The sequence below is a fragment of the Oenanthe melanoleuca genome, chromosome 1, assembly GCF_029582105.1.
Source record: "Oenanthe melanoleuca isolate GR-GAL-2019-014 chromosome 1, OMel1.0, whole genome shotgun sequence".
In the NCBI taxonomy this organism is placed as follows: Eukaryota; Metazoa; Chordata; class Aves; order Passeriformes; family Muscicapidae; genus Oenanthe; species Oenanthe melanoleuca.
The window spans coordinates 53,316,421-53,343,404 of record NC_079333.1 but is presented as its reverse complement, the minus strand read 5'-3'; the positions used below and the strand labels follow the sequence as shown (position 1 = coordinate 53,343,404).

Genomic DNA, 26,984 nt, shown 5'->3' with positions numbered 1-26,984 from the left:
ACAGCATCCATATGCCCTGTCCAGAGCCAGCAGCCATTCTTTTCCCAGGCATCTGGTGTGCAAGAACTGGCAGTGATGACTGGGAGGTCAGGAGGAAGAGGAGGAATGCTACTGAGTACAAAGGTAAACCCCAATGAAAGCACTTTATGTACTTAGCTCCATGTGCTTGACAGCTGCTTGGAGGGTTTCAGTGCACAATCCCTCTGTGGAGGGCAGGAATTTGGGTGTAGAGATGCTGTTTTGCTTTTGTTGGTCAGTATTTCTCATACCTTGATGTCTGAGCTAAAGTTGTTGACTTTGTTGCATCCTGCATTTTCCAGGTGATAGTTTGCCCATCTCAGCAGCAGGTCCTCTGGAGACAACTTCATCAGATCCTCCAGGCTCTCTCCATCTCTCAGAAGAGCAATCAAGGCTAAGCAGGAATAAAAAATTTAAAAATAATTATGTGAATACTGGAAAATGTATAATTGTTTTCTCTCTTTTACATTTTCCTACCCTGGTTTCTAAATGTGAGTTGCCAAAATTGCCAAAACTCAAGCTGGGTTAATGGTCTCATCACTAAAATGAGTACAAGATCGTTTTTGTGTATCTAGTAGTGGATCATATTCAAGTAGAAGATAATTTCAGTGTGGTCTAAGAACTGCCCACGAGCTATAAAGGTCTGGTCAACCCTCCCTGCAGTGAGCAGGGACATCTGCAACTAAAGCAGTTTGCTCAGAGCCCCATTTGACATGACTTTGAATGTTGCCAGGAATGGGGCATCTACCCCTCTCTGGGGTGTTTCACCACCTTCATTGCAAAAAATTCCCTCCTCATATCCAGTCTATATCTACCCTCTTTTGTTTAAAACCATTAACCTTTGCTATTGCAACAAAAATAGCTGACAAAATTTGTTGTAATCTTTCTCATAAGCCCCTTCAGGTACTTGAAGGCTGCAATAAAGTCTCCCTGGAACCTTCTCTTCTCCAGGCTGAACAATCTCAGCTCTCTCAGCTCATCTTCATAGGAGTGCCCCAGAGCTCTGAGCCTTTTTGTGGCATTCCTCTGGACCCCCTCCAACAGGTCCAAGTCTTTCCTATGCTGAGAAGTGCAGAGCTGGACACAGTGATGCTGAGCACAGTGAAAGAAATCTCAGTGACTTTTACACTGAAACTGGATTCACACAGCCATCCTGGAATACTTGCACATGACCTCATGGGCTTGTGGGCCAGCAGGGCTAACTCATCTGCCAATTGAGCAGACACCCTATTTGGATAGAAAAATTGATATTATGTTCATAAGAGGAGGAACAGGCAGGATGGGGGATTGACCCTTGAAAATGCAGGGTGTTCAGCTGATCTCTGGACCATGAATGGCTTTAGAACTAGTTTTGAAAAGAAGAACTAACATGGAAACAAATTATTAATGTGGTAAAACAGGAGAGTGTGTTACATTGCTCTGATTTTCTTCCAGTACCTTTTGTCAGTCTTTGAAAGAATTATGGATTGGCTACATGAAGGAAACAGTGGAGACATACCATAACTGGGGTTACACAGATAATTTGATATAGGGTGCAATGGGGTTAAACTGGGGATAATAGAAGCATTTGAAAGTAGACAGAGGAGTTTATGAAGAGAGCAGTGTCAACAATGAGAAAAGGCTGGAAGAAGGATTCTTGTGGAGTTGATTGTGGATTGATTTTTGGATTAATGTTTTCTCCTTTTTTTTGCATCAATTACCTTGGCACAAATACTTGCAATGTGCTAAAAATGTGAGGATGACAGTGACTAGGTGGCATAGTCAATACAGAGGATGATCAGGAAATCAGACAGAACGAGCTAGATGACACTAATAAGAATGGAATGCAATTTAATAGTGCCATGTTCAAAGACATTCACTGGGGAATTAATATGAATAACTGCTACTAGCTAAAAGCTTACATGAACAAAGGATGAGAACTTGAGCATATCAGATGTCTTCCAAACTACTCTGAGCCACCATTTGATATGACATGGGGAAAATCCAACATGATATTAAGTGCATCCCAGGTAATTCCCATAGAGTTTGGGATGTATTACTGCCTTGATATTACATGCTCATGAAAGCTCACTGGAAATACATATCCCATGTTCAAGAAAGGGGGCTTTTATCTGAAACAGCTTCAGAGAAGGGCTATGAGGGAAAGAGAGAACCTGAAAATAAATCAGAATTTTTTTGGCTTTTCTAGTCTTATATGAGAAGTGAAGGAGAAAATACCAGAAAGGAAAAAAATAAGTAAGCAGGGCAAGGCTACCTACAAAGGAATGAGAACTGGTGGCTCAGGCAACAAAAGAGACAGAAATGTGAAAGGTGAGGCAATGAAGGTAACACCTGCACAGAAACTGAAGAAAAGAAGTGTCACTGTTGGGTGAGGGACTATCCAGAGGCATGGGGAACAAAGCAGTGAGATGAGGTGCTGTGTGCACTGCAGATACATCACAGCCTTCATGATGAAGCTGCTTCATGGAGAATTTTGGCATTGGTGAGACACACCTGGAATCCTGTGTCCAGTTTCTGGCTCCCCAATACAAAAGAGACATTGACAAGTTGAAGTGAGTTTAGTGGAAGGACACGAAAATGTTTGGATGGAAGTTTGTGAAATAAGGGAAGAGGATGAGAAAGCTGGGATTGTTTAGCCTGGGAAGAGGTTTGAGAGGGGAGCAAGTATTGTCTTCAACCATTAAAGAGGGGCCAGATCTGCATTTTGCCAGTATGCACAGGAAAAAGATGAGGAGCTGTGGACATGAGGTGCCAGAAGGGAAATTCCAACTTGATTCCAACTAGAAAAAAAATTCAGAGCACGAGTGCCTGGGCTCTGGAACAGGCTGCCCAGAAAACACTGAAAAAGGCCCTGAGCAACCTCATCTGACCTTAAAATGTTATACTCAAGATGTTATACTGCTGAAAGCAGGTAGCTGGATGGCTGAGTCAGATCTCCAAGGTGCACCTCCACAAGTTCCTTCCAGCCTAAATTATTCTATGATTCTATAATTATGATTTCACAAAGATGCAAGAAGGAAGCAAGTTTTATGAATGCAGATTTCCTTATCCCAGATTTAGTGCCAAAACACCAATTTACTTGAGTATAGACCACCATTCCTGACCCAATGAGCACTAAAAGGCTCTGAACACACAGCTCTGCAGAAAGCCTTGGACTTTTGAGTGCTGAAACTTGTGAAAAACAAGCAAAATTAGACCAGTCAAGAAAACAGACAACAAATACTTGAAGAAAAAAATTAAAATCAAGATTTTTTTTTTTTTCAAAGAGCTTTGTCCTGAGGACTCTGCAGTGGTAACAGTGGGGCACTGAAAGGAAGAGCCATACATACCTTCATTCCTGCTGATCTCTATGTCAGCAAAGAGTCCAATTTTGATGACTTGCCATAAAAGACCAAGAACCAGGTAAGGTTTCCCTTCTTTTAAGTCTTCAGCTCCAATGTTAACAACATGGCACCCAATGGCTGAAGCAGAGTTCAGGGCCAGGTTCAGATTTTCCTAGGGAAAGATGAGAACTTTTGAATGATGCAGAACTTGAGAGCTGAGGCTACAGGAAGGGAGCACAGCCAGCATGAGTGAAATCTGCAGGCAGCTTCTCTGTAAATGCATTTAAGGACACAGAACTGTGATCTTCCTGAGGCAGTGCTCCAGGTGGGTGCTCTGGGTGCTCACCAGAGTGGAATACAAGGACAGAACCACCTCCCTTGACCTGCTGGCCACAGTTCTTTGGATGCAGCCCAGGACATGTGCCTGGCCACAGGGGCAGGGGAATGCAGACTCTCCTGGGGATTACAGGCAGATTCTGGGTCTCAGCACAAAGACAGAAAGGACCTCTTCTTGGCAGAGATGGCAAATGTCCTGTCACAAGGCACTGGAGCTCAGAGTACATGTCTACATTCACAGTGATGTCCTGTTTCAGTCCTGGTTTCCAAGGCAGGCTCTCCCTAGAGCTCATGCTCAAGCACAGACGTAATTTCAGCACAGGGCAAACTCTCCTCTGCTCACGTGGAGGAAGAAAGGAGCTACAACCCCATCAGCTGGCAGATATTCCAGGCTTGCCTCTCCCTCAGCACTCTGCAGAAGCCCTGATACCTAAGAGACAAGTAAGTTGCTGGCTGGCAGTGTTTGCAAAGAGCACACTGTCCCAGGAATCAGTGTGAATAAACCCAATGAGTTTTCAGCCTTGTAGTTCAGCCAAGGTCAGAACTGGGAATATCTGGACATTTTCTTTTTGAATTTTGGAGTATGGACTCCTGGTTTGGGAATGTGCAGAGGCAGCTGAAGGATTCAGTGATTTACAGTGACAGGCAGAAATAAAAGTGGTATTTCAGGAACATTATGTTCCTTTGCCATTTTCTGTCCATTTAAAATTAAGGGAATAAGAAAATCTGATCCTCAGGTCTACACTGTGCTCTGTAAACAGAGGGCAAGAAGCCAGACAAAGAAGCCTGGAAAATATAATTTATCACACAGATTTACAATTTTTCACATGAATTTCAGTACAACTGTCATGACAGGGAGATCTGATTAGATACAAAATGCAGAGAGAGACATAGTGTAAATTCTCATCAGCTAGAAAAATTGGACTATCTCAAATTAATTACCTTTTCTCCAGCAGACAGCTGTAAAAGGGTTAAGTTAAAGTGGAAGCCATATTGATCAAATCATGTCTATGTGTGACAGGGATTGATCTGAGCTGCATCATTAAGTTATGCTGTGGACCAAAACAATTAGAACTGAAAAATGAGGTATACAGCATAAAAATCCAATTTAATGGATTCTGAGCTTACTTGAGTCTGGCTAATGTTCCATCAAAACAGACTAGCTGAGGGCTAAACTGGGTTAGGTTCATATCTATTCCATGTATCTATACTCTGTACCAGGTACATAGATGTTATTCATACAAAAATCTCTCTCTACATACTGCTGTGTGAGAAACACAATAAACTTTAAGCAGTGAAAATTAACACCCTTTTTGTCCATTTTAAAAATCATAAACATGTGCATGTGATAGAAATAAAGGAGGGATTCAGTATTGAGGGTGAAATACTGGCTTGAAAAAGGCATGAAACAGCAATGGTCCGACTTCAGGCATGTTGCACTGGTACTTCCAGGGTCACAGTTAATATTTTGTGAGGACATCAGACTGCAACAACAGCAGTTGTGAGTTCAAGTCCATTGTCATGCCTTCAAAGAGGGATTCAGCCTTCTGAGAGCTACTCCAACTGCAATTGCTCACTGTATTATCTCTGTGTTCTTGCATTCATATGGCATCTACCACAAAAAAAGCCTCTCTGATCTGGTGAACATTATTAATTGTGTTTTGTTAGTCAGGTTGCACATATGTTTGGAAAGAAATGTAAATATAAGTTTTTGTGTTTTTATGATATGGACCTGAGCATCTCACTGTGCCACAAACAGCTTTGCCTGACTGCATTGGGCAGAACCTGCCTTTCCTTTAAGTGATTACATGAAAGCATCCTAAGGGGAGAAGCAAAGAATTCTGAAGTGTTTTAGTACCTGTATTGTGAAGGGCGTGAGTTTCTTCTTGTTGATTGTTCTCTCATCAATGGTATCTGGCACTGAAAAGTTGATCATCTTACTGGAAATAAAAGAGAAAAAAATAACAAAAATTACACTAAGCTATGTGTGCACAAAATACAGGTATAGCTTTTGTATGTACATTGCAGGACAAGTCTAAGAGCTGGAATGTTGCTTAACAAAAACAGATAATCACCCTCTGCTTCTGCATATATACACAGAGGCACACACTCGACACTTAAGCAGTTATTTTGGGCTAATACAGATTGTACTATAGGTGTGAAGCCAAGAATGCCACAAGGTGAAGTTGTGTGAGAAGTTTATTGCTCAGGAAATGTCTGTGGAAACACTCACTACTTTGTGCTCTTTGTGTGAAACACCAAAAGTCCTTGGGCAAAAATAAAACCAAGCAGCTCCTCAAATTTCACTGACTTCATCTAATTGTAAGTGTCTAGAGGCAAGGAAAAATTCTCATTATGCATGAAACATGCTTTATATTTTTGAAGATAAAAGAAGCACAAAACCCCTAGTATTATCAAGGTCCTGGAGTCTGCAAATGCTCCTGAGCTTAATGTAAATTCAGCAGGTTCTGAATTCAGCAGGTTTAAACAGAAATGTGAGTTTTTGCAGACTCATGGTTCCCATTTGTGAGAAAGAAAGGTATTACTTACCAAAGCACTATGCCATCACCGACCGCCTGGAAGAGGTCATCTGTTTCTGGATTCATTGGCACCACGTGCTTGCAGTCAGGGTCCTTCTCAAGGGCTTTGTTAATCCAGTTGACAAAGGCATATTTTTCTTCCTCTGTGGACACAACATCAAATCCATTAGTGTGCTGTGCAGTACCTCTACCATCATTCATCTACAAAGGCAGAACTGGGGGAGCCTTTCCCACCAGTGTGACTGATCGACACAACCCCATGTGGAAGAGGCTCTCAGGAGACAAGCCAATGAGCTGAGGACAGCAATGGGCTGGTTAATAGTCCTTCAATACCCCTTCCCACTCACTGGGGTTGCCTGGGTCATGAGGGCAGGCATATCACAGAGACTGGTGATGAAGCTCATGTGATTCAAATGTGTGGTGCAGATGCAAAGCTCTGCAAGGAGTAATTTGTGCTTTCAGTGTAATTTGAATGCATCATTGCACCACTCTGCTAAATAAAAATCCCACATAACTTCAAACAATTCTGTATTGGACATTGCAGCCTCTTCATGGGGAATATCTAGAAAAGCCTGGCTCTGACAAGGAGCATTCAGAGGGTAATGGGTAGCTGTGCCTGTATTGAACAGGGCTAGAGCACAGCTATCCTGTACCAGCAGCAGCTCACATGGCTCTCAGGAGCTCAGAGGAGCTGCCTTCTGGGGTGAAGCTGGATGGAGCCCTTGGAAGCATCCTCTGAGAGAGTCAGTCCCCGCTTCTTGCCCCTGCAGAAGATAGCTAAGAGTAGGATCTCCTCCCCATGGAACTGCTTCAGAGTGGGCTGTTCCCAGGAGATGATAAAAGCAACCAACTCTCAGCTTGGAGAGAAGCCCTGATGGGGCTGTGCCCTCCATGGGGAAGGGGAGTTTACAGGATGAGTGTCTGTACAGGGCAGTGGGTTATCAGCAGTGGGTTATCAGCAGTGGGTTATCAGCCCTGGGAGCCGTGCCCTGCCTCCATGGCAGTGCTGGTGCTGCCAGCCGGGCTCGGGGCACTGCCCGTACCCGAGTAGGAGTGCTGCGTGCCGGCGCTGGACTGCTCCGAGGTGCCGCCGATGGCGCAGATCCCCTCCTTCTTGTTGATCTGCTTCCGGAACGACTTGGCAACATCATCGCTCTTCAGGTCTCGGAAAATCTTTCAGGCATGAGAGAGGATTTTAGAATTTTGGAGAATTAAACCAAGAGAAAACAGGGAGCTCTCGGGCCAGGGGGCACATTCTCTCTGCTTTGTAAATAGGGAAGGGCAGCTGGAGGTTTTTCAAGGTTTCTGTGTACAATCTGTGGATCTGATGAGGTACAACAGGACTATTTATACTCAGCTTTTGTACTTTCAAATCAGGGAATGAAGATCAGCTAAGTAACAAAAATGTTACTTTGGAGCAGAGCAGTTTGGGTTTGAAGAAAGAGCAAGTAAAAACCTACTTCTCCATCCCAAGGGAAGTTCCACTATTTTAGCATTTGCTTATGACCCAGTCCAGACCAGAAAAAGAAGAAGTTTTTTGATTAAAAAATGCTCCATGAAGTTTTCTGTTTTGATCTGCTTAAACTCTTTTGTAAACATCTAGCCAGAACACTATCTTTTTTGCAATGTATACTGAAAAACTTCATCTTGCTGCCATCAACCAAACGGAAAGATATGACATTTATGCAAGGAGCAGCTGTATTCACATAACTTGTCCCAGTTAATTGCAGAATTTCCAGCTTGGTTACTTTCTGCTTTCAACTTTTCTGGTGAGTAAACTCATTGGATTCATGAGATGCCCACGAGACCCTGTGCTTGTGCCTCTGCTGTGCCCTGGGGATCACCTTGAGTGACTGAAATAAATAACATCTTACTTACTGAAATAAATTCATCGAAACTGATCCTGCCATTCCCCGTGCTTGTCAGACTCTGAATGAGCTCTCTGGCTTTATATCCTGGGAGAGGCAGATTGGCAGCCTTCAACACCTCTGTTAAATCATTGGTATCGATGAAGCCATTCCCGCTGACATCTGCAAAGATTAAAGCAGCCTTTCACATTCTACATCAGCCCAATGACGTTTTCTGCACATAAAGGGTATTTTAATTTCACCCAGGGAAAGGTACATTATATACAAAGATGTGTTGCCTTGAAATCTGGTGTTTTCAATTTCTTTGGTGTTACTCACACCCAAGAAAGAATTACAATCACATTTTAACAAACAAAAACTCACAGTGACAAATTCACAATTTTGGACATATATATATCTTAACAAAGCTAGGTTTAAATGGGTATAATTACCATTCCAAGGTTTACACACTGGCAAATGTCATCTACAGAGGAAGCATCCTGTCTACAGAACAGCTAAAGAAAATAAAGTTGACACAATACACATATGCACTTATCCACAGGTATAATTTGTGATTTTGGCCTGCTTTCTGCATCTAATAACATAAGAAGTAAGCTGGGACTGCATATGGTCATCCTCAAAATAAAAATGTCTCAGTTTCTCTGTGATGATGCTAACATGAATATTCCCTGCTGAGCTTCCTGCAAGATCCTGGGTAGTATTTGATGAGAAGATCACCAACACAGGTTCATAGTCTTTTATTCTCCACTTAGTGAAAAACTCCACAGATAAAAAAGGAAACTGAGTTTGTTACGTGGAGAGTTTCTGTTAAAATACTGTGGTTATGACAGATAAATGTATATATAGTTACATATGGTTATTTGTATTTGGCTTTTATCTGTGTCTCTCTTTTTCCACAAAAGGCTCCTTTCCCCCATCCTGGAGGCTGGGGTGATTTCAAAGCAGTGTGTGCTGATTTCCTGCATAGTAAGTTGCAATATGAGTCACTGTTGCATGCTGCAAAAAGACACTCAGCTCTCAGCATCAGCAGCACAGATTAATATGGATTGCAAAGAGCATCCTATCCATTTCACCATGGCATACAACAAAAGGATCTGGAATTGGAGAGAGAAATGTCTGGGAGAGGAATGAGAGCTTCCTTCCAGCATTTGGGAGAGCAACTAGATCTGGTGGAAGGTGTCCCTGCCATGGCAGTGGGGTAGGAACTAGATAATCTTTAAGGTTTCTTCCAAGCCAAAGCATGCTAGGATTCTGTGATTTGCCTTGTCAGTGCATACAGGACACTCACAGGGACCAGATCTTTAAGATTGCCAGCCTAGACTATTGTGTGCTCAGAAATCAACCCCTGAATCAGCAAGGACAACTGCTGAGTGCATAATCCAGCGAGGCTGATAGATCTGCTGGTAGAAGTTAAGTGAGCTGTGAGAAGCACAAGGACCTTTTCTTAGAATTTGGGCAGACAGTGATGGGTCTGTGTGACTTTAAAGGAGAAAAAATAGATGAGATGTCTAAAGATTTGGAAAGAAAACACAGTAGAAATATGAGGCTTGAAAGGTCATTGTGGAGGGATTACAAATTTTTTATCTATTTGCATATTTGTCCTCTCCACACTCTTGCTTCCCATCAGGAATACTCAATTCACATTAAAATAAAACCTTTTTGCCTTCCAAAGAATTTGTCATGAATAAACAAGATTCTTGGGCAAACACTGGAGAATATTTCCAACATGGTTTGCTGTACAGCTTTTGAGGTTTTTTTTTTTTTGTAAACCCTGCTGGAGTCCCAGCACCTCCCCTGTAAGAGGCCAGCGAGCTGGTGTGGTTTCAACAGGGAGGCCTGCAGCAAGAAAAGGCTTTCTGTGGTTGCTGTGACAGAACAGATCAGTGCTGGAACAAACTCCATTTCCTTCTGGCTGGTCAGTCACACCCTGAGAAGTGAGCTGGCCGCAGTTTCACAGTGTCACACCTCAGCAGTGCCTCTGCTGCTGGCGGCACTCACCGACTTTGCCGAACGCCTCCTGGAGCTCTGCCATTTCCTCCTCGGAGAAGTGTGCTGCCGATGCCATTTCCTACCTCTGCGATGGCAGCTCTGCAAGAAGGAGACACTGGGCTTCATTTGGTGCTTTTTGGGTTTGCAACTGTGATGGAACAGAGAGGTTTTTAAAGTTCTGGAGCCATGGCTGAACACCCAGCTCCTCTCTGTATCCTGAGATCAAGGGAAGGGATAAAATCCTGTGCAGGTGAGACACAATTCCATGTCACTCCTGTTGTTTTGCCAGGCCCTGCTCAAAATTATGACAGTTTTATTTGTACTAATTTAACTGGAATTAAATCCTACCTCTGCTGACTTTCATTTCTCATGGAGAAAACTGACTAAAAAATTGTGCTGGTTCTTGTTATTCCCCCTTGGAAACACAATTCACCAGTCATTTCTCCAGCAGTCTGGCAGAGGAGCAGCCCTGGGTGCTTCCCAGGGCTCTGGGCTGGAGCCAGAGCCTCAGGGGACATTTGCACCACTCACCTTTGGGTACCTAATGAGGAGGCTGCTCGCCCTTACAAGGTGGAGGGATGGAGAGAAGCTCCTTCACAAGATGCTCAGAGCATCAGGTCTGGCTTCCCAAAAGTCACCTATTTCTCCTCCTGGATATGTGGGGAGTTTAGAGATTTTCCTTCCAAGGTGTCTAAGTTAGTGCCTGAGGCTGGGTGGCTTTAGGAATGTGTGGCCAGAAGCAGTTTTCCTGCCTTTCCTCTCATCAAAGATATAAAACAGGAGCAAGAATTAGGTTTTCACTTTACAGGCACTTTTCTCAATTACCAGGAAGGGAAATTTCACTTTCTTTTATGCCATCATTAAATACTCTGCCAGAAGATGCACATTATCCCCATCTGCTTTTCATGCACCTACTGTCCCTTGCATCTATTCATGAGGAAACTGTTCAGGAGACAGACTATCTATTATTCTATATTTGTGAGAATGACTATAGTGTCCCATGTCTCTTTAAGTATTAATTAACCAAACAATTATTTGAATAGAATAGAATGGAAACCCGAGTTGATCCTGGGAAGTGGTTGCTGTAGCTGCAATAATCAAATGAGGGGAAAAAAATCAGAAATATGCTATTCCCAAATTAAAATTCACACAGTATAATTTAAAAAAACCCCAAACCTAGATTTATTATAGCGCTCTGTAAAAACACAGTTATGTACAGCTTATCTGGGCTCCAGATTCAATGCTCTGCTGAACTAATGCATTGATTCCTTGTGTCTGTGAAAACCACTATGTACATGGCCTTGAAATAGCCCAAAAGCAATCTCATGTGGTTAACTTCTTGTCTGCTGTCTCCCAGTGGTATCATGCACCCTTTTCCTGCCTAATCACTGTGGTTTTAGGATGAGGACAGCAATAAAAACATCTGTTAATTCACTTCAACCTTCACAAACAGAGAAGTGCAGAAGATTCCATGATGCCATTTCTAACCACCATACTTTCAAGGATTACCTTTAAAAACCCCTATGATCCACTAGCAATCTGGGTTATGTATATTAGAGTAAAATTAAATCCACTGTCTTCCTCCAGTCTGTCCTGGTATCTTTCCTCCTTCTGATTCCTCACTACCAAACTTTTTCTGTTGCCTGTGTTTTTTACAGTTTTAATTGTGGGTTAACTACAATGCACCTGGACACATGAAAATCTTACACTATCAGGCAGCAAATCCATATTCCACTGCAAGATCATTCCTTCTAGTCCAGTCACTTGATCAAGCAATATCATTTGCAACACAACTTCCAATAGCGTGAAAATTGTTCTAGGCTTAAGAGGTAGGAAACACTGCAGGTTTTTGCCTGTAACATTACTTTTGCAAAGTAACCTTGAGAAAAAAGTATCACCAACATAAAATGGCCTCTTCCAGATTGCATAAGAAGTTATGACCTCTGATACATAATTAAGTAATCTGTTAAATACAGAGAATCCTATTAGCAGTATATATATTTATATATGTGGATATTTATACTAATAATAGGATGAAGGGCTTTGCTGTAATGACCCCTTTTGAGTCCTTTAGACGAGTATTCTCTATTGTTGTGAAGGTAACTACACTTATCTGAGCAATCAGATTCATCTCAGGTGCACACCAAGAATGAGGACTAGTTCTCACCTGGGGGGTGGCTGTCCTCAGGTGACAGAAGGATGGTCACTGCCTGCTCCAACACTCAACTGAGTTCTCCTACAGTTTCACCCTCATAGCACCTCTTTCAGCCTGTCAGTTCCAGCATCTAAATCCACTGGGTGTTGCTGATGAACATCTCACTATGACTTCACAACAGTGAACTTCAGAAAGGCAACAGAATTTCCAGATTAAAGGTTTCAGAGTTATTCCAAATGAAAAATCACTGTAATTTTTTTAAATTCTTCAAGTAGGAAAATCAAAGCATAAGGAAATCAAGTGAGTAAAAGTCCAAAGCCTCAGCAACACACAGCAAAAAAGGAGAAAATCCCCCTTCAAAAATCCACCTTTCATTATTTAAAATGCTTATTTTGCTTAGATCATTAAATGATAATATTTAGGCACACAGAGGTGTAAAATGCTTCTGGATAGTAGTGGGAGAGCTCAGGCCCAATATTTTGTTCTGATTTAACCAGCCTAGAGCAGAGCCATTTGCTTCTAGCATTCAACTACTTTCAGTACTTCACCGACCCCAGTGCAAACTGAAAATACTTTGGGCATCCCATCAAGAGGGCATCCAGCAATCCTGGGTGAATACTCCAATTACTGATAACTCACAAGGCATTGTAAGCACATGGTGCACTGCTCAGCTCCAAACAGTTTGCAAAATCAGTATGGCCAGGCAGATGCAGAGAAAAAAATGCAGAGGATGATAGAAGAGCAAAGGAGAATATGTGAATGAGCAATGATGAACAGCAATGTGAGCAAGTTGAAAGAGCTCCTTTGGAGGGAACATTTGTTGAGAAGCTATCTCAGGGAGGAGCAAAGGGAAAACCAGCTGGCAAGAACCAGGCAATGGCTTTGAGCAAAGTGATGCTTGGCCAGAAGCAAATAAAGCTGGCCAGGGGAGAGGTTTGGCAGGACAGAGGGGAGTTTGGTACAGGCTGAACACAAACAGCTTAGCTGTCAGCACAAATGAGATATTGAAGATCAGAAGCAGCTGGGAGGAAGGATCTTGGACTTGGTGTGATGGAAGATCAGTGAAAGAACTGAAGTGTCTTAGGGAGAATGAGGTCAAAGTCAGCACATGCTAAGATGCTGGGACAGGATGCTGAGGAGGGGAAGACAGCTCTCAGAGCAAGAAAGGCAACTAGAAATAAATGGAAGGATTTAAACATTCAGAAGGAAAGTAGAAAACTCCCTGAGACAGTCTGAGATTTGGGACATTCAGGTCACACCATTGCCTGGAAGTGACACTTCATTCTTGTTTGGCAAGAAGCATAAACCTGCTATTGCAAAAGCAAAACATAAAGTTGTGCAAATACACTCTTTCCTTCTCAGAAGACTGCAGAGTTACCAGTCAGTGTAAAAAAGGGAAGAGGTTCTCACCTAAGCTATTGAGAATACAAGCAAACTGATCCCAAAACAGCCTCCAACAAAGCACCCCCCTCCCTGCCATCATTTCCAAACCAATATGTCACAGCTGTGCCCTAAAGCCTCCTTTTATTTGACCTTATCCTCAGAAGAACCTATGACCACATTGATGTTTTAAGGGATCTAATAACAAACTCTTTTTAGACTGGAATATAAAGGAAGAACTAAAATAATCTCAAACCTGAACATAATTGCTAAATTGAAACACGGTGATATTGATGTTCTTTAATTTTCTTTTAGATTTTGAAGCCATAGTCAGAGGAGCTGCCTGGTTATGCATTGCTTGGCAAAGTGTACACCCACCATGTACTATAAATAACAAACAGCATAGCCATTAAAACCTCAAGGTTTCCAAAGCTTGTATTAAATGGTTACCTTGTTTGATCTTTTCTCCACTGCTGTGGTGTTTAAGCTTTGTTGTAAGGAAGGCAATGAAAAACTTGAAGATGTGAAATGGCACTTTATAGATAGACATAAAGTTGCACCTTCCCCCCCCCAAAAAAGCACATTTCATGGGACAACATTATCTTTCACAAACATATTTAGTCAGCAACAACATAACTGTGAATTTGGTGTCAAGAAAGTCAAAGAAACTACTAAAATTTACTCACTTCCTACCATCAGGGCTTTGTTAATGGACTAGTACTTTGCTAATCATATGATAACTTGCCTGGCTGTTGGAGAGTGACATGACAAATGTTCCCTGACATATATAAATTTCCTGTTATCTTCTCTTCAAACTTGCTTTTTTTTTCTGGAAGTGATGAAATCAGAGGCACTTGATGTTGCAAAACACAGCTGTCAGAGATTCAGGGGGTAATGAGGCTGTCCCCCTGCACACACAAAACTCTGCCTTTTTCTTTACCAGAGCTCATAGCTCTAGCTCCTTTTTTCTTTCTTATCTCACTCACAAATTCGATTCCCAAAGTCCAGCTGTCTGTGAGGGCTGGGGAATACTCCCCCAGCTTTCTTCTGCATTAGGCTTTTCCTCCCAGCTGACATCAAAGGGGCACCCCAGCAATCCTCCTTTGGTGGCACAGCCTACCACCAGCAGGGAGGACTGGGAGGAGGGTCTTTAGAATTGTGCAGAAACTCTTGTGATAGATCTGGAGTGTCCTGAAGACCAGAAAAAGTACAAGGGAAACCAGGAGTGTCTCATACATATTCCATCTTTGTCCCATATTTATTGCACCTTTGCATACCTGCCTATTCCTGGTCACTCTTCAGAATACCTCTGATAGGGTATTCCTCCACAGAAATATTTCCCTCTCCCTTTCTCTCTTAAGATACCATACATAAATCCATATATCCATATGCATTTCTGTTCAAATGATTTGTCTCAGCTGATTTCCTACATTGTGGAAGGGCTGAGGAGGAGACAAGAGAAGATGTTTGAGTTAGCTTTTGCTACTTTCCTTCTGGAGACAAATTTTTGCCATTTCCATTGTCTCTAAAGGGTGAGAAAAATATAAACCACATGATAGGTCTCATGTTGAAAGAAGAATCAATGCTACAAAACTACAGCAGTGTGGCCTGGAAGTTCCTCAATTTAAAAGTTTTGTCTTGTGCTCATCAGCAAAAACCTTCAACTAAAATGTAGCAGGCAAAGCCATCTTGATGATAAGCCAAATGTGTTCTTTTGCATAATCTAGAATAGTTTATCTCTCAATTAAACTTCAATCTCAGCATATTTGCTACTATCATGCTTTTCTCCTATATATTTATTAGTATTATATTTATTTCTCTTACAGTTCTGATCAAAATAATGTATATATATCCCTGCACCAGGAGGGTGATCCATACTGCACCCACAGCAAAATAGGATAGTAGCTTTAATGCTAAATTAAAGTGAGCTGCCAGTGATCATTTGCAGTGGTAGCTCTGGGGTATCCAGCCTTCTTAGACAAACAAACAATCCCATTGATGTCCTATATTCTTGTTTGGTGTCACAGCTTCCAGGCAGACTGAGTGGATATATTTTTGTGACAGCTTTTTTTTTCTGCTCATGATATAAGATAAAAACCAGATTTCATATCTCTCTTCCATGCTGCCGAGTTACTCAGAGAGCTGCTCACCATGGCTGACAAAACACAAACAGGTTTGGGACTGCATGCCCAATTTCTTACACAAGGATTTTAATTTAAAAAGCACAAATGGCAATATTTTCGACCAATATTTTCAAGGTGGTTCATTAAAAAAATGTTTATTTTTCAATGTTGTGCATTTTAGGCTATGACATTTTCCCTACTGAAATAACTACAGATGAATAAGAGTATTTTTAAAATTTCTTCATAGGTGCTGAGCTAAATTTTAAATCCTGAAGTAGACAGAAACATCCTTGGCTCTGTTAGCAATGAGTAACTTGGATCACAGTCCCTTCAGTTTGGGTGGGATCTTGCTGTTTAAATCAGCATTGAAGACACCAAGAGGAGTCTTTCTGAAGATATGGCAAATGCTTCCTCCCTAGTACATTACAAAGATTCATTATTCAGCCCACAATAAATTGCAATCTTTGCCTCAAAGGTTTTTTAAAAGACTGATGCCTGCAACAGCAAACCTTACCATATATGTAGGCAGTGGGATTATTAAAATGTTACAGTCTATCTGTTTCTTTTTCTTATACAATTTGGAAAAAAAATACAGAGAAAAGATATTTATCACTGTTCAGAAAGAACACAGCAATGCCCATGAGTTATTTGTTAATGTTCCATTTTATAAAGGACCTTATTTGTCAATGTGATGCCTTAGTCATAAATCAAATACTGGTCAACAGGGCTTAGGAAGGGAAAATCCACAGGGTCTGGAAAGAGATGGAGATCTCTTTCCAATATACCACTCAGTGGCAGGAAGGGCTAATCCTTCAAGGAAATTAAGACATTGAAAAAGCAGACCTCTGATGTGTCAGATACATTCTAAAAGAGACAGCATACAGGTGCATATTATTTTCCAATCAGAGTCTGTAGAATTTTTCTTAAAAAAAAAAAAAAAAAAAAAAAAAGAAAGAAAGAAAAAGAAAAATTGATCCAGTACACTACATATCTGGTTGGGTCACTGACCTTTTTCATCTCTTTATCAACACACACTAGCTAGCTTTAAAGTGAGAACACTTTTTCATAGATAAAAGAACCTTTTGATTCTCAGACTGGCAAACAGGTTCAGTCATTCAACAGGTGTCCCATTTGGCATGGAAATCCCTGTCCCACCCATCTTCACTAGCAGAGGTGGGGGAAGAGGAGCATCTGCAGGGTCTGCTTTAGATATTGGTATGAGAATCTATCCCAACTCTGCTCCATCTGGGGTGGCAGATGGGCATAAAACCCTGGACAGACAGATAAAATCTTCTCTTCTTACTCTTGTGTGCTTCAGCCTGATGGCAAGAGGTTGGGTCACAAAGTACTGACCAAATGTGCTGTGGAAGCCAAGTAACTAATGCAAGAAAAGGGGAAGACAGCCTCTGCTTCCAGCTCATTTGCAGAAAAACAGTTCCTCTGTGCATGGAAAATATTAAAAACATATTCCAGCTGTAAAAAGGAGATTTTTAGATACAAACACATATTTGCATTTGACTGGTTCCACAAGGATTTACAGATCTGCTGCTGTTGCTCCCATGCCAGGAACTAAATTCTGTCCTCAGTTTTGCAGGACACCTCAGTGATTCCAGCAGTGACCAGACCTTTCCCCCACAAAATCAAACCAGAAAAAGGAGATCACATCTGAACACAGCCCTCCTTACCAGCTGTGCTGTTGCTTGGACCCCCATCCTGCAATGGTGCCATACTGGGAGCTGTAGTGTGCAGTGGGAAGCCAAGCAGGACCTGGAGCAGCAGAAGGCACAGTTCTCCTGCTCCCCTTTCCCTGAAGGAAGATTTGGCTTTATGGTATGGTCCCCAAGCCTGCTCACTGGGCATCCCTCTCATGCCTCTCACATGCCACTCTCCTACATGTTGGCACAGCCTCCATGTCCAGGACACTCTACTTGTTTCATCAAGGGGCAGGAATTTATTTCCCATCCTACATCCTTCCCCTTGGATAACTTAGATAACTGCAAAAATGCACAGAGCATCCAACAGACCCTCTTGTACTCCATCCTGCAGGACCTGAATACTGTTTCAAAGTTTTTCTTAAATATTTTTCATTTTGATAAATATTTTACATTTTGTATCAGCATTTCATTGGAGTTTGCTGTTTTGCATGAAGGGGTATGAAAATGAGCTACATTTCTGAATGCATTGTACTCCCCTGATCTCCCCCATCTCCTTCCTTCCCCTTTACTCAATCTCTTCCTAGTCCTTTCATGCTTTATAAAAACCATACAGTAATGACTTCTACAGTAGGTTCTCTATCAAGATAACTCTGCTCCAAGCTACACAGCTGTGTTCTAAGCTGCTCATGACTGAAATCAGAAAGAAACAGGGTCAAAAGAATTGATAGTAAAATACAAGACAATGGAGTGCGTGGAGTCACTCCAGTTCAGTTGAGGAAGCAGATTCAAATCCAGTAATATAATGCTTCCCTTTTTTGACTTGAAGAGTGAACACTGTCTTCAGCTTCTGAGCTAGTTAAATCTGGCCCTTGTGGCCAGGATGGAAGCAGAAACTCCTGCTCATGTTACCAGAAAGCAGGCAGGTACTTCCCAGTCCCCCCTCCTGGATCTAACATCACTTCTCAGTGAAGTTTCCCACCACAGAGGGGGTTTCCACATCTCTTGTCTAGTCATGAGAGCTTCCCTCTCATCTCATTTCATCTCAGGAGACCAAACCGCTTCTCTGGGCAAGCAAAAGGGGAGGAAGGTGAAACATGCTGGAGTTTCTCTACAGAACGGGTTTCAGGGTGTGGTCTGCTTTTAGCAAGATGATCAAAGCCCATGGGCTGAACAGCCAGCTGCATTTGCTAGAGATCATCTTCACCTGACACCTGTAGCAGTACGAGATCAGTCAGCCAGCCTGGTCTGAGACTTTGGTCGGCATAACAATGACCTAACAAGTTTCACTTGGTCAGTGTTCAAACCAAATCCATGTGCCAAGGAAATCACTTTATGACAGAACCAGCAAGGTACTGGTCTTCCTGAGAAGACAGCTAAGCCTGGAGGCTCATGTTCACAATACTGCCACCTAAAATACCTGTAGATATTTGCAACTCAAAATTCATGCAGAGCCTGAGCTGAATTCCCAAAGAAGACAAGGGACAAGCCTGACCAGATTCATCAGTCAAGATATTATAAGGCAAATATAATGTTAGGACCACCCCATATCACTATTTTTAAAGCAGAAGTCCCTACTGCAATCAGGCTCTATCATGAATCAATTTATCCACTGGAAAGTAAAATTACATTTCTAAAAGCCTGATATAAATGTCCTAACACCCAGCAGATTACACTGCAAGCACTACAAGCCAAAATACATTATACTTATGAATCAGTGTTTCTCATCACTAGAATTCAAATTACCTTTTTACATGGAACCAGTCTGCAATCTAAATAATGGCTTCTTACTTTTCATGCCCTTCCAACCCAATGCCAACTCCAAGACTACTGTTCTACTCAGCCAAAAACCACTCTGCCAAATTAAATCCATCAAAGACTTTCCTGAAGGTCAGTAGAAATGCTGTGCACAAGACTACCGTAAAATGCTTCATACTAATACAGAACCTGCTGGTTTTTTACTGCAACCACAGTTTCCTGTGCAGTTAAACTGCTGGGGTCCTCAGCTTGCCAAAAAACCACCAGATGCTTTGATCTTACCTCCTGGGTTCGAGCAGTGGGTCCAAACTGTCAGAGCAAGGAACAGCTCAGCAGCTGCAAATCCAATGGGAAGGGCAGAACTTCTTAAATAAGCCCAACGCCCTGCAGGGTGGAGGAGCAGTTGTCACTGCAGACAAGGGAACTCTGCCTTTCCTGCCGCTCAACCAGGCAAGCCCAAAAGTGCAAGCCCACGACTGAGCCCAGAGAGGGAAGTGAGCTGTGACAAAACCCCATAGTGCACTAGATGTTTTGTCTTTATAAGGAAAACGAATCAGCCTCTGGTCTCTACCTCTTCACCTCACTTCTCCACTGAGGGCCATTTGCGCCGCCTCCTCTCCCCACCGCCCTCGCTCATGGAGAGCACACACACTCTAAATATTTCCTCTCCTCACTGCTAAGGGTGGAGCCACATTTGAGGCACAGCAAGTGCAGTGACACCTCATCCAAGACAGGCTGGGGCAGAGTCACCAGGCTTGGAAACTCCTCAGCATGGCCACACAACCTCTGCCAACGCTTGACTGCCCTCTCTGTGAAAACTTCCCTGCAAGTGGTTGGAATTTCCTCTGATGCAACTTGTGACCTTTTCCTTATCACTGACAAAAGGCTGGCTCCATCTTCTCTATAGGCTCTGATTGGGTTGATGTAGATGCCAAGGTCCCTCTCCAGGCTGAACAAGCTGAGCCCTCTCTCCCTGTTCTCTGATCTGTTGTGCTCCATCCCAGTACCATCCTGGTGTCTCCCTACAGTTTGTCCAAGCCTTCATTGAACAGGAAAGCCTGGGAAAGACACAGCACTCCTCACATCACCTCACAAGTGACACAGATTTCAAGGGCACATTTCCCAATGCACTGAGGGTCACATGTAAAATTACTTGATGGATGCAAATATGACCCATCACTCAAGCTCTGACACTGCAGCATTGCAGAAGCTTTAGATCTGAAAATATATCAAGAGAGAAAAGTTATTAATCAGCCCCACAGGGATTTTAAGAAATGTCTTGCCTTGACAAGATTCTTGCCACTTTCTGCAGGCTGAAGAATCATTCTCCAGCTTTTTCAACAACTTCTGTTCTGACTTTTACTTCTGAAAACAGGCGGGTGAAAGAAATCACCAAACTGCATGTCTTTAGTGAAAAAGCTGTCATTCACCAGACCAGCTGGACCATGAGCTACATGCTGTTGTATAGAGGTTCAAGGGAGCCTCTCATGAACAAATCTCCATAATTAAGATTCATCCAACATACATTTGCTCTATTCAGAAATATATTGAAACACATTCCAGGCATTTTTGATTACTCACTTCTATTTTAAAAATAGTTCCTCTATGGTATTTGATTATTTGACAGGCTGTGCCACAGCTCCTCTTCTTCATTTTCTAGGATATTTTACACCAGCCTGATGGTTTGTCCCAGCTTTTTCCTTACAGACCTTTTCCAAATCGTTAATTACCTTTGTTGGTCTCCATGACATCCCATTAAATGCTGCAATGTCTTTTCTGAGATAAGGAAGAAGGGCACCAAAGGGATGTGTGCTCTAAATCTAACATCTTACTTGCACAGGAAAACTGGGGTAGGTGTTTCCTTACCAGATAAGTTTGCTTAACACCCTTAGCACCCTCTCTTGAGCTGTTACAGCTTAGGCAGAAGGTAGGGGAGCACCTCAGAGTTTCCACCATGCTGTATGGTATTTTATATTCATGTGACCTAGGCTGAGCTCAACACTGTGTCCTCAGCAGTGACTCAATACCAGCACATCCCATAGGCACCAGCTGTGTCAAAGCAATGTTCAAACAAGCTTGGAAATACAAGGACAGCAAGGATGAGATTTGAAGTATGATGAATTTATGAGGCAGACATAAACAAAAATACATTTGCCATGTGGATCATGATCCTTTTTTCTGCCTCAATTCAAGACCTGCTGGATTGTCACTGCATCGCTAATAATGCTGCCTCACCAAATATTATTCAGCTTAAGTAGTCTTTACACACAACCCCAGCTGAAGCCCTGTCATGACACACTGTTTAAACCCTGCACTGTGCATCCTTGAAACACCACATGAACAACAATTTTACTGGGCAGCACTGAAACACATTTTATTAGGACAGTGTGATAATTATCTCCTACCTGTACCTGGTAAACTGGGTGGACATTTGTGTTATTGCTGACAATGTAGGATTCATGAGAATGATGTCTCTAAAGCAATTTCTTAAACAGGGCAGGATACTGCAGGCTATTGCTATAGCACTGGTTTCCTAGAAGGGTATTAAATTGTAATTCTACCATATTAATAGCTTGCATTTTGCCACAAAGTAACTTAGGGCTAGGAACAGGCCAACTGGTGTTAGGACAGGCTGTGCTGTGGGACTGAGTTAAATGCCCATTACTGTCCCACCTCAGAAAAACAATACACTTGACCTGCAGCTTCAGTCTCAGGGCCAAAATATCAATGCAGCTGCTTTGAGATTTATGTGCATGAAAGGTAAAAAAGTTAAAGGAGAGGTGGTCTCCCAATTACAGGAAAAGACATCAGGAAATATTAAAGATACTTGTCTATAAATAAGTACCATAAATTAGCATGCAGTGTATTCAACATCTTGCAGAGGAAGGACTATAATTGTGAACAGACCATGCCCCTGAGACACAGCTGAAAAGGTCAAAACCAATCTTTTCCCCCCTGTTGTCACCACTACAACACTTCAAAAGCCTTGCCCCTCGTTGTCCCTGTGCCTGAAGGACCTTTCTTTCCGAGTACTCTTTGCAGTGCTGGCACTCCCAGCCTGCTGCCTGTGCAATGCAGTCACAGCTTACTGCAGATCAGCCAGACTGTGGCACCACAGGCTTCAAACCCTTCCACGGCCCTTCTCCTCCTCCCCTCTGCCCCTGAGTCACCCCACAGCTCTGACAGAGCACTTTCACTTCAGCCTCACCAGCCAACAGCTTCTCACCTTGCTCCCCTTCAGCCCCAGGTGCCTTGGGGAGCCTTGGCAAGGGCAGAAACTTCCTGCCATGAGCCTTGGATGTTTGTGAGCAAGGTGAGTGACAATCCATATAAAACATGCAGGAACCAGCAATCCCACTTCCACCAATGAATGGGAATTGCATTTGAAGGATCTGTGGCATCTGCCTGAGAAGAGGTCCAGCAGCTTCATCTGCCTTGGCAGGGCTGTGTTGAGGCAGCCAGGAGGGGTTTGCAGGGATCCCCAGCCGGGCTCTGCTGTAGGTCAGTCATTGCCTTATGGGCACTAGGGAAGTGTTTTCCTGTGGGGGCCTTTCCTGGCACACCCACCTCTTGGCTCTCACAATTTTAACTGCCCACTGCAATCTCCCAAAAACTTTGCCTTTCTGCAGGCTGCTTCTGCTTCAGAAAATTACTTTCCCCAAGAGCCATTGCTTTGCAAAAATCACACTCATATAATGCAACGTGCTCCTTGCCACTGCTGATATGGTCTCAGGCTGTAGACCACACTCTGGGATGGTAAAAGTGTGGTAGGGAGCAGAGTGGGGACTGCAGCACAAATCTTCCAAATTGAATGAAAACTTCCTGTGGACCTTGCAAAGTGTCTTGGACTTAATGACAGCACAATTTTAAATGAACTCTTTGAGGGGAACATCCTGGTCCATGGAAAACTAGGGCAAATCAAAATAATGGAAATTATTTTAAAATTACCTCATTTTAACAAATTATATCTTGCTCATATGTAAGTACAGAGGACCTGATCTAACTCCTACTGCAGTTTGATAGTCTCTGAATTGCACCTGTATTTTGTGTGACTCTGTCCTTGTTCCTATGAAAGTCAGTGACACTCCCTGAAACCACTAGTGATTTAGGCACTGAACTGCCTCTGAATAGGGACCTGAGAACTTCAAAGCTGTTGAAAGGTAAATGAGTCTTTGTGAAGCAGGAGTCATTATTCTGATGGCATGTGCTCAGGTGCAAGTTGGTAATCTGACCCACTGCTGGGTCTATGTCAGCTGTGTACCCTGAAATGCCCCCTGTGATCTCTGCAGGAGAGAGAATACCACAGACTGGGGCTTTGCAGAGTGCATGTGGAACTCAGACCTTCTACACTGTGTTCTTCCTGCACTATACATGCCAGACAGAGCCTTGAGAATGCAAAGCAATGCTGGGTGATCCCACTGAACCTGTCCCAACATGGATACTGGGATCTGTCAGGGGTGCAGTCATGATACCATAAAATATCTCTTGGTGCAACAAGAGCATCTCATTCTTTGTCTAAATCTGTTCATGCAGGAAGGAGTGGGGCAGGTCTCCCCTGCCAGAGTTTTGCCTCCAGCTGGAGTCTGCCACCTGAGAAACGTGGTCTCCAACCTCATTCCACCACCACACTCCATGGCAGGACTCACCAACCCCATGGCCTCTTGTGTGGCATTCCCAGGGGCATCTTGCACAGATGCTGTATGGAGAAGGACAGGTAGGGTGCAGGGTGATGCCATGCCATGCACACAGGTGTGAATGAAGGCAAGCCTGTGCCACACTGCAAATCTGGCAGCCTCCAGTGCCCAGCAGCAGCAAGACATTTATGCTTGCTCAGGGAGGGACACCCAGGCTTGCATACTGGCAAGGCTGGATGGAGAAGGAGGAATGGAGAAAGAAGTTCTGTCATACTGAAAAGTGTGATTTTGGTAGGGTGATTCTCAGATCAGCAGCTCCCCAAACCTTTCCCCTGGATCTGGACACAGGAATGACCAGGAGGATAATTACCTGCTAAAGCTAACCTGGGAGAGTGGTTTATGATTTCACATGCTCGTGCAGCTTTCAGTTTTCAAGCCCTAAACTCTGAAATCTGTCTTAGAGTCTTCTGAGGAAACCTTTATTTCAATTTAACTACAATTTATCTTATGTGTAAATCAAGATGAGCCACAGAAATCAAATAAGCTATGAGTAGACTGTTTTCACAAAGCAAAGCAAAAGGCCACTTCTAACTAGAGGATACAACCTGCAGCCAGCCCAGAAAGATTTACACTCCCCAAAACCTGTGTGCAGGAGGGTTCCAACAGAACAGCCCCCACTGGCAAAGGAGAGGACAGGGCAACAACTGATTGCTGGTCTTGGAGCAGGTTGTACCCTCAGCAGAAGTAGCCAAATACCCCTGTGAAACAAAAAGCAGACAGCTCTGAGGCCATGGATGAGCTTTGAGTGGTTAGATTTGTTACCAAATTCCCCAAGTAATTTGTTCCAAAGAGATCTTCTGCACTGAAGTGACTGAGTGAGTCTGAAAGTTTTCTTTGTGGCTCAGCCTCATACTCTCCCAGAGAGCTCAGTCTTACTTAAAAGTCATAAGGCACAAGATTAATTTCCTGCAAGCAGGCTGAACTTTGAAGGAGAGGCATTTAAGCAAGTGAAAAATGAAATAGCAAGGGAAAAAACACCCTGTCAAATAAAAGCACTGATAAATAAATAACAGGAAAGTGTACACCCCGCTTCAAATTTAATAGGCTACGCCCAAGCATGAATAATTAATCAAAACCATCCATTTGCTGCAAAGGGGAGTACTAGTGAAATATTAATAACAGTGCATGAGCTAATCTTAGGTTTTACTTGGTGACAGAGTGACAAGAAGAGGTTGGAGAAGCCTGGCCACTGTCAGCTCCCAGGTCTGGCTGCACTGGGAGCAGGGCACACTCCAGGGCTCTCCCAGGAAAGCATGCAAGCCCCACATTTCCAGCAGAGAAACTGGAAATGCAGTTTCCTCCCAGTGACTGGCAGTGACTCCTCCAGCTGATAAACCCATTCCCAGATGGATATGAGTGTGGAAGTGTCATTCGTGGAGGCTGTTGTAACCACACTGTCTATCCTGTTGTGGTTGTCCTTTAAAACAAAGCCAGGGTCTTGGTTAGACCCTAACTCAGTTCAAAGTGTTCCCTAGTTCTCCTGGTTTTCTTTCAGGAAATAATTCAACTTTGTGATGGGAAGAAATACATGAAAATGTAACTTTGGTGGGTCAGCTGGCCAAAGGCTTACAAGAGTAAAAAGCATGAGAAACAGATGGGAAAAAATATATTTTAATTACACCTGTTATGCCAGTTACTTTTGCAAAACTGTGAGGAAACAAAGTAATGATTCTTGAGAATCTGATCTGGCAGAAGCTGACTCATGGTTAACCAACCTTCTTGTGCTCTCACCTCAACCTCACTTGGTTTTTGGTGAGTGAACCAGTCAGCTTTGAAAGTAGCAGGGGCCCTGCACAGGGTGGCTGCCACAGCCAAGATAAAGCTGTTCTGCTGCAAACTCAGGCACTGCCAGAATTTCAAACACCTGTCCTCTGCTGCAAACCATGGCAGGAGAAAAACCCCATGATTATAAATTACAGTACTCCCCTCAATTGCAGGCAGCTTTTTGCCAAGAAAGGAACAATTCCATTTCTTTTGGATCCAGATGAAAATTTGCTCACAAATACCTGTAGGACTGAACAAAATGTCATGTGCACATGGGTTCACTTGCATATGTGTCTTCTTGAACACTCTGACTTTATAGGGTTGGACTTCATAGATTTTTAAATGTTAGAAATTTTACATCCTAGACTCTCTGCTCTGTGTTTAGCTTAGTTTTCTTCTTTTCCTTCTCAGCTTTTTAAAAAGCTACATTCTTGTGTATCTTCCTTTTTCCTTGGCATGTTTCCCTTTATTATCTCATTTTTCCTTTGCATATATTCTCTTTTTTCCCTGCTTTTCCATCTACCTCTTGTCATTTCCTCACTCCTACCATGGCAGTTTCTGCTCGCTTGCTCTCAAGCTTTGAAGCCAGCATTCCTAAAAAAATTTGTAAGGGTGTTCAGATCAGAATCTCCACTATTTGCTTGCAGCCTCTCACATGCAAGCCTGGGCCCAAGCTTTGCACTGAAACTGCTGCTCAGAAACACTTACAAGCAGTTATTAGTTCCCTGTCAGGACGGGAAATTTTGCACAACACAGAAGGAACTTGCTCGGTTTCTACAGCACATCTGAAAAAAAGAAATAAATTCCCCCAGCACCTCCAAACTGAAGGTGTTTTGTTTCCAGCCTTGCCATGGTTGTGTTTGCAGAGCCAGTTCTGCTTCTGGAGCTGCATCAGGAGGACCTGCCACTCTCCTGCAGGTGAGGGGTGGAAGCCAGCACTGGGTTGTTCATGCCGTATGCTGGGTGTCAGCCTTTTGCTCAGAAGGAACACATCCTACATCTGCTGAAGCTGCAGGAAGATTTAAAAAATTTGCATTTTTTGAAAAAAAGAGGGGTTTCATTGTGAAGGCATCATATGGAAATCAAACACAGGAGGGATCTCTCTACAACTGTATGAAAGCAAGTGACAGGAGAAGAGTAAGTGACCTCAGGTTGTGCCAGGGGAGGTTAATATTGGTTATTAGGAAAAATTTCTTCCTTAGGCAGGAACAGGCTGCCTAGGGAAGTGGTTGAGCCACCATCCCTGGAGGTATTTAAAAGAGGGGTAAATGTGGCACTCAGGGACATGCTTTAGTGGTGGACTTGACAGTGCTTTGTTTACCACTGAACCTAATGTTATCTTAAGGGTCTTTTCCAGTCTGTGATTCTATTATTCTACTATTCT

General features: G+C 42.9%; 1 protein-coding gene across 2 annotated transcripts in view; it reads right to left on the bottom strand.

Moving 5' to 3' along the window:
• Positions 1-26,984, bottom strand: part of LCP1 (lymphocyte cytosolic protein 1) — a 48,280-nt gene that overhangs the window by 10,110 nt on the left and 11,186 nt on the right. The window contains exons 1-8 of one of the 2 annotated variants that reach the window (XM_056495827.1): positions 19,425-19,724; positions 10,084-10,173; positions 8,096-8,247; positions 7,261-7,390; positions 6,228-6,360; positions 5,536-5,617; positions 3,348-3,513; positions 270-412 (exon numbers count right to left, since the gene is read on the bottom strand). In XM_056495827.1, coding sequence (XP_056351802.1) covers positions 270-412; positions 3,348-3,513; positions 5,536-5,617; positions 6,228-6,360; positions 7,261-7,390; positions 8,096-8,247; positions 10,084-10,150 — 873 coding nt within the window. In that variant the 5' untranslated portion in view covers positions 10,151-10,173; positions 19,425-19,724. Of the gene's footprint in view, positions 1-269; positions 413-3,347; positions 3,514-5,535; positions 5,618-6,227; positions 6,361-7,260; positions 7,391-8,095; positions 8,248-10,083; positions 10,174-19,424; positions 19,725-26,984 lie in introns of those variants that run through there. The other variant, XM_056495836.1, reaches the window with a different exon arrangement.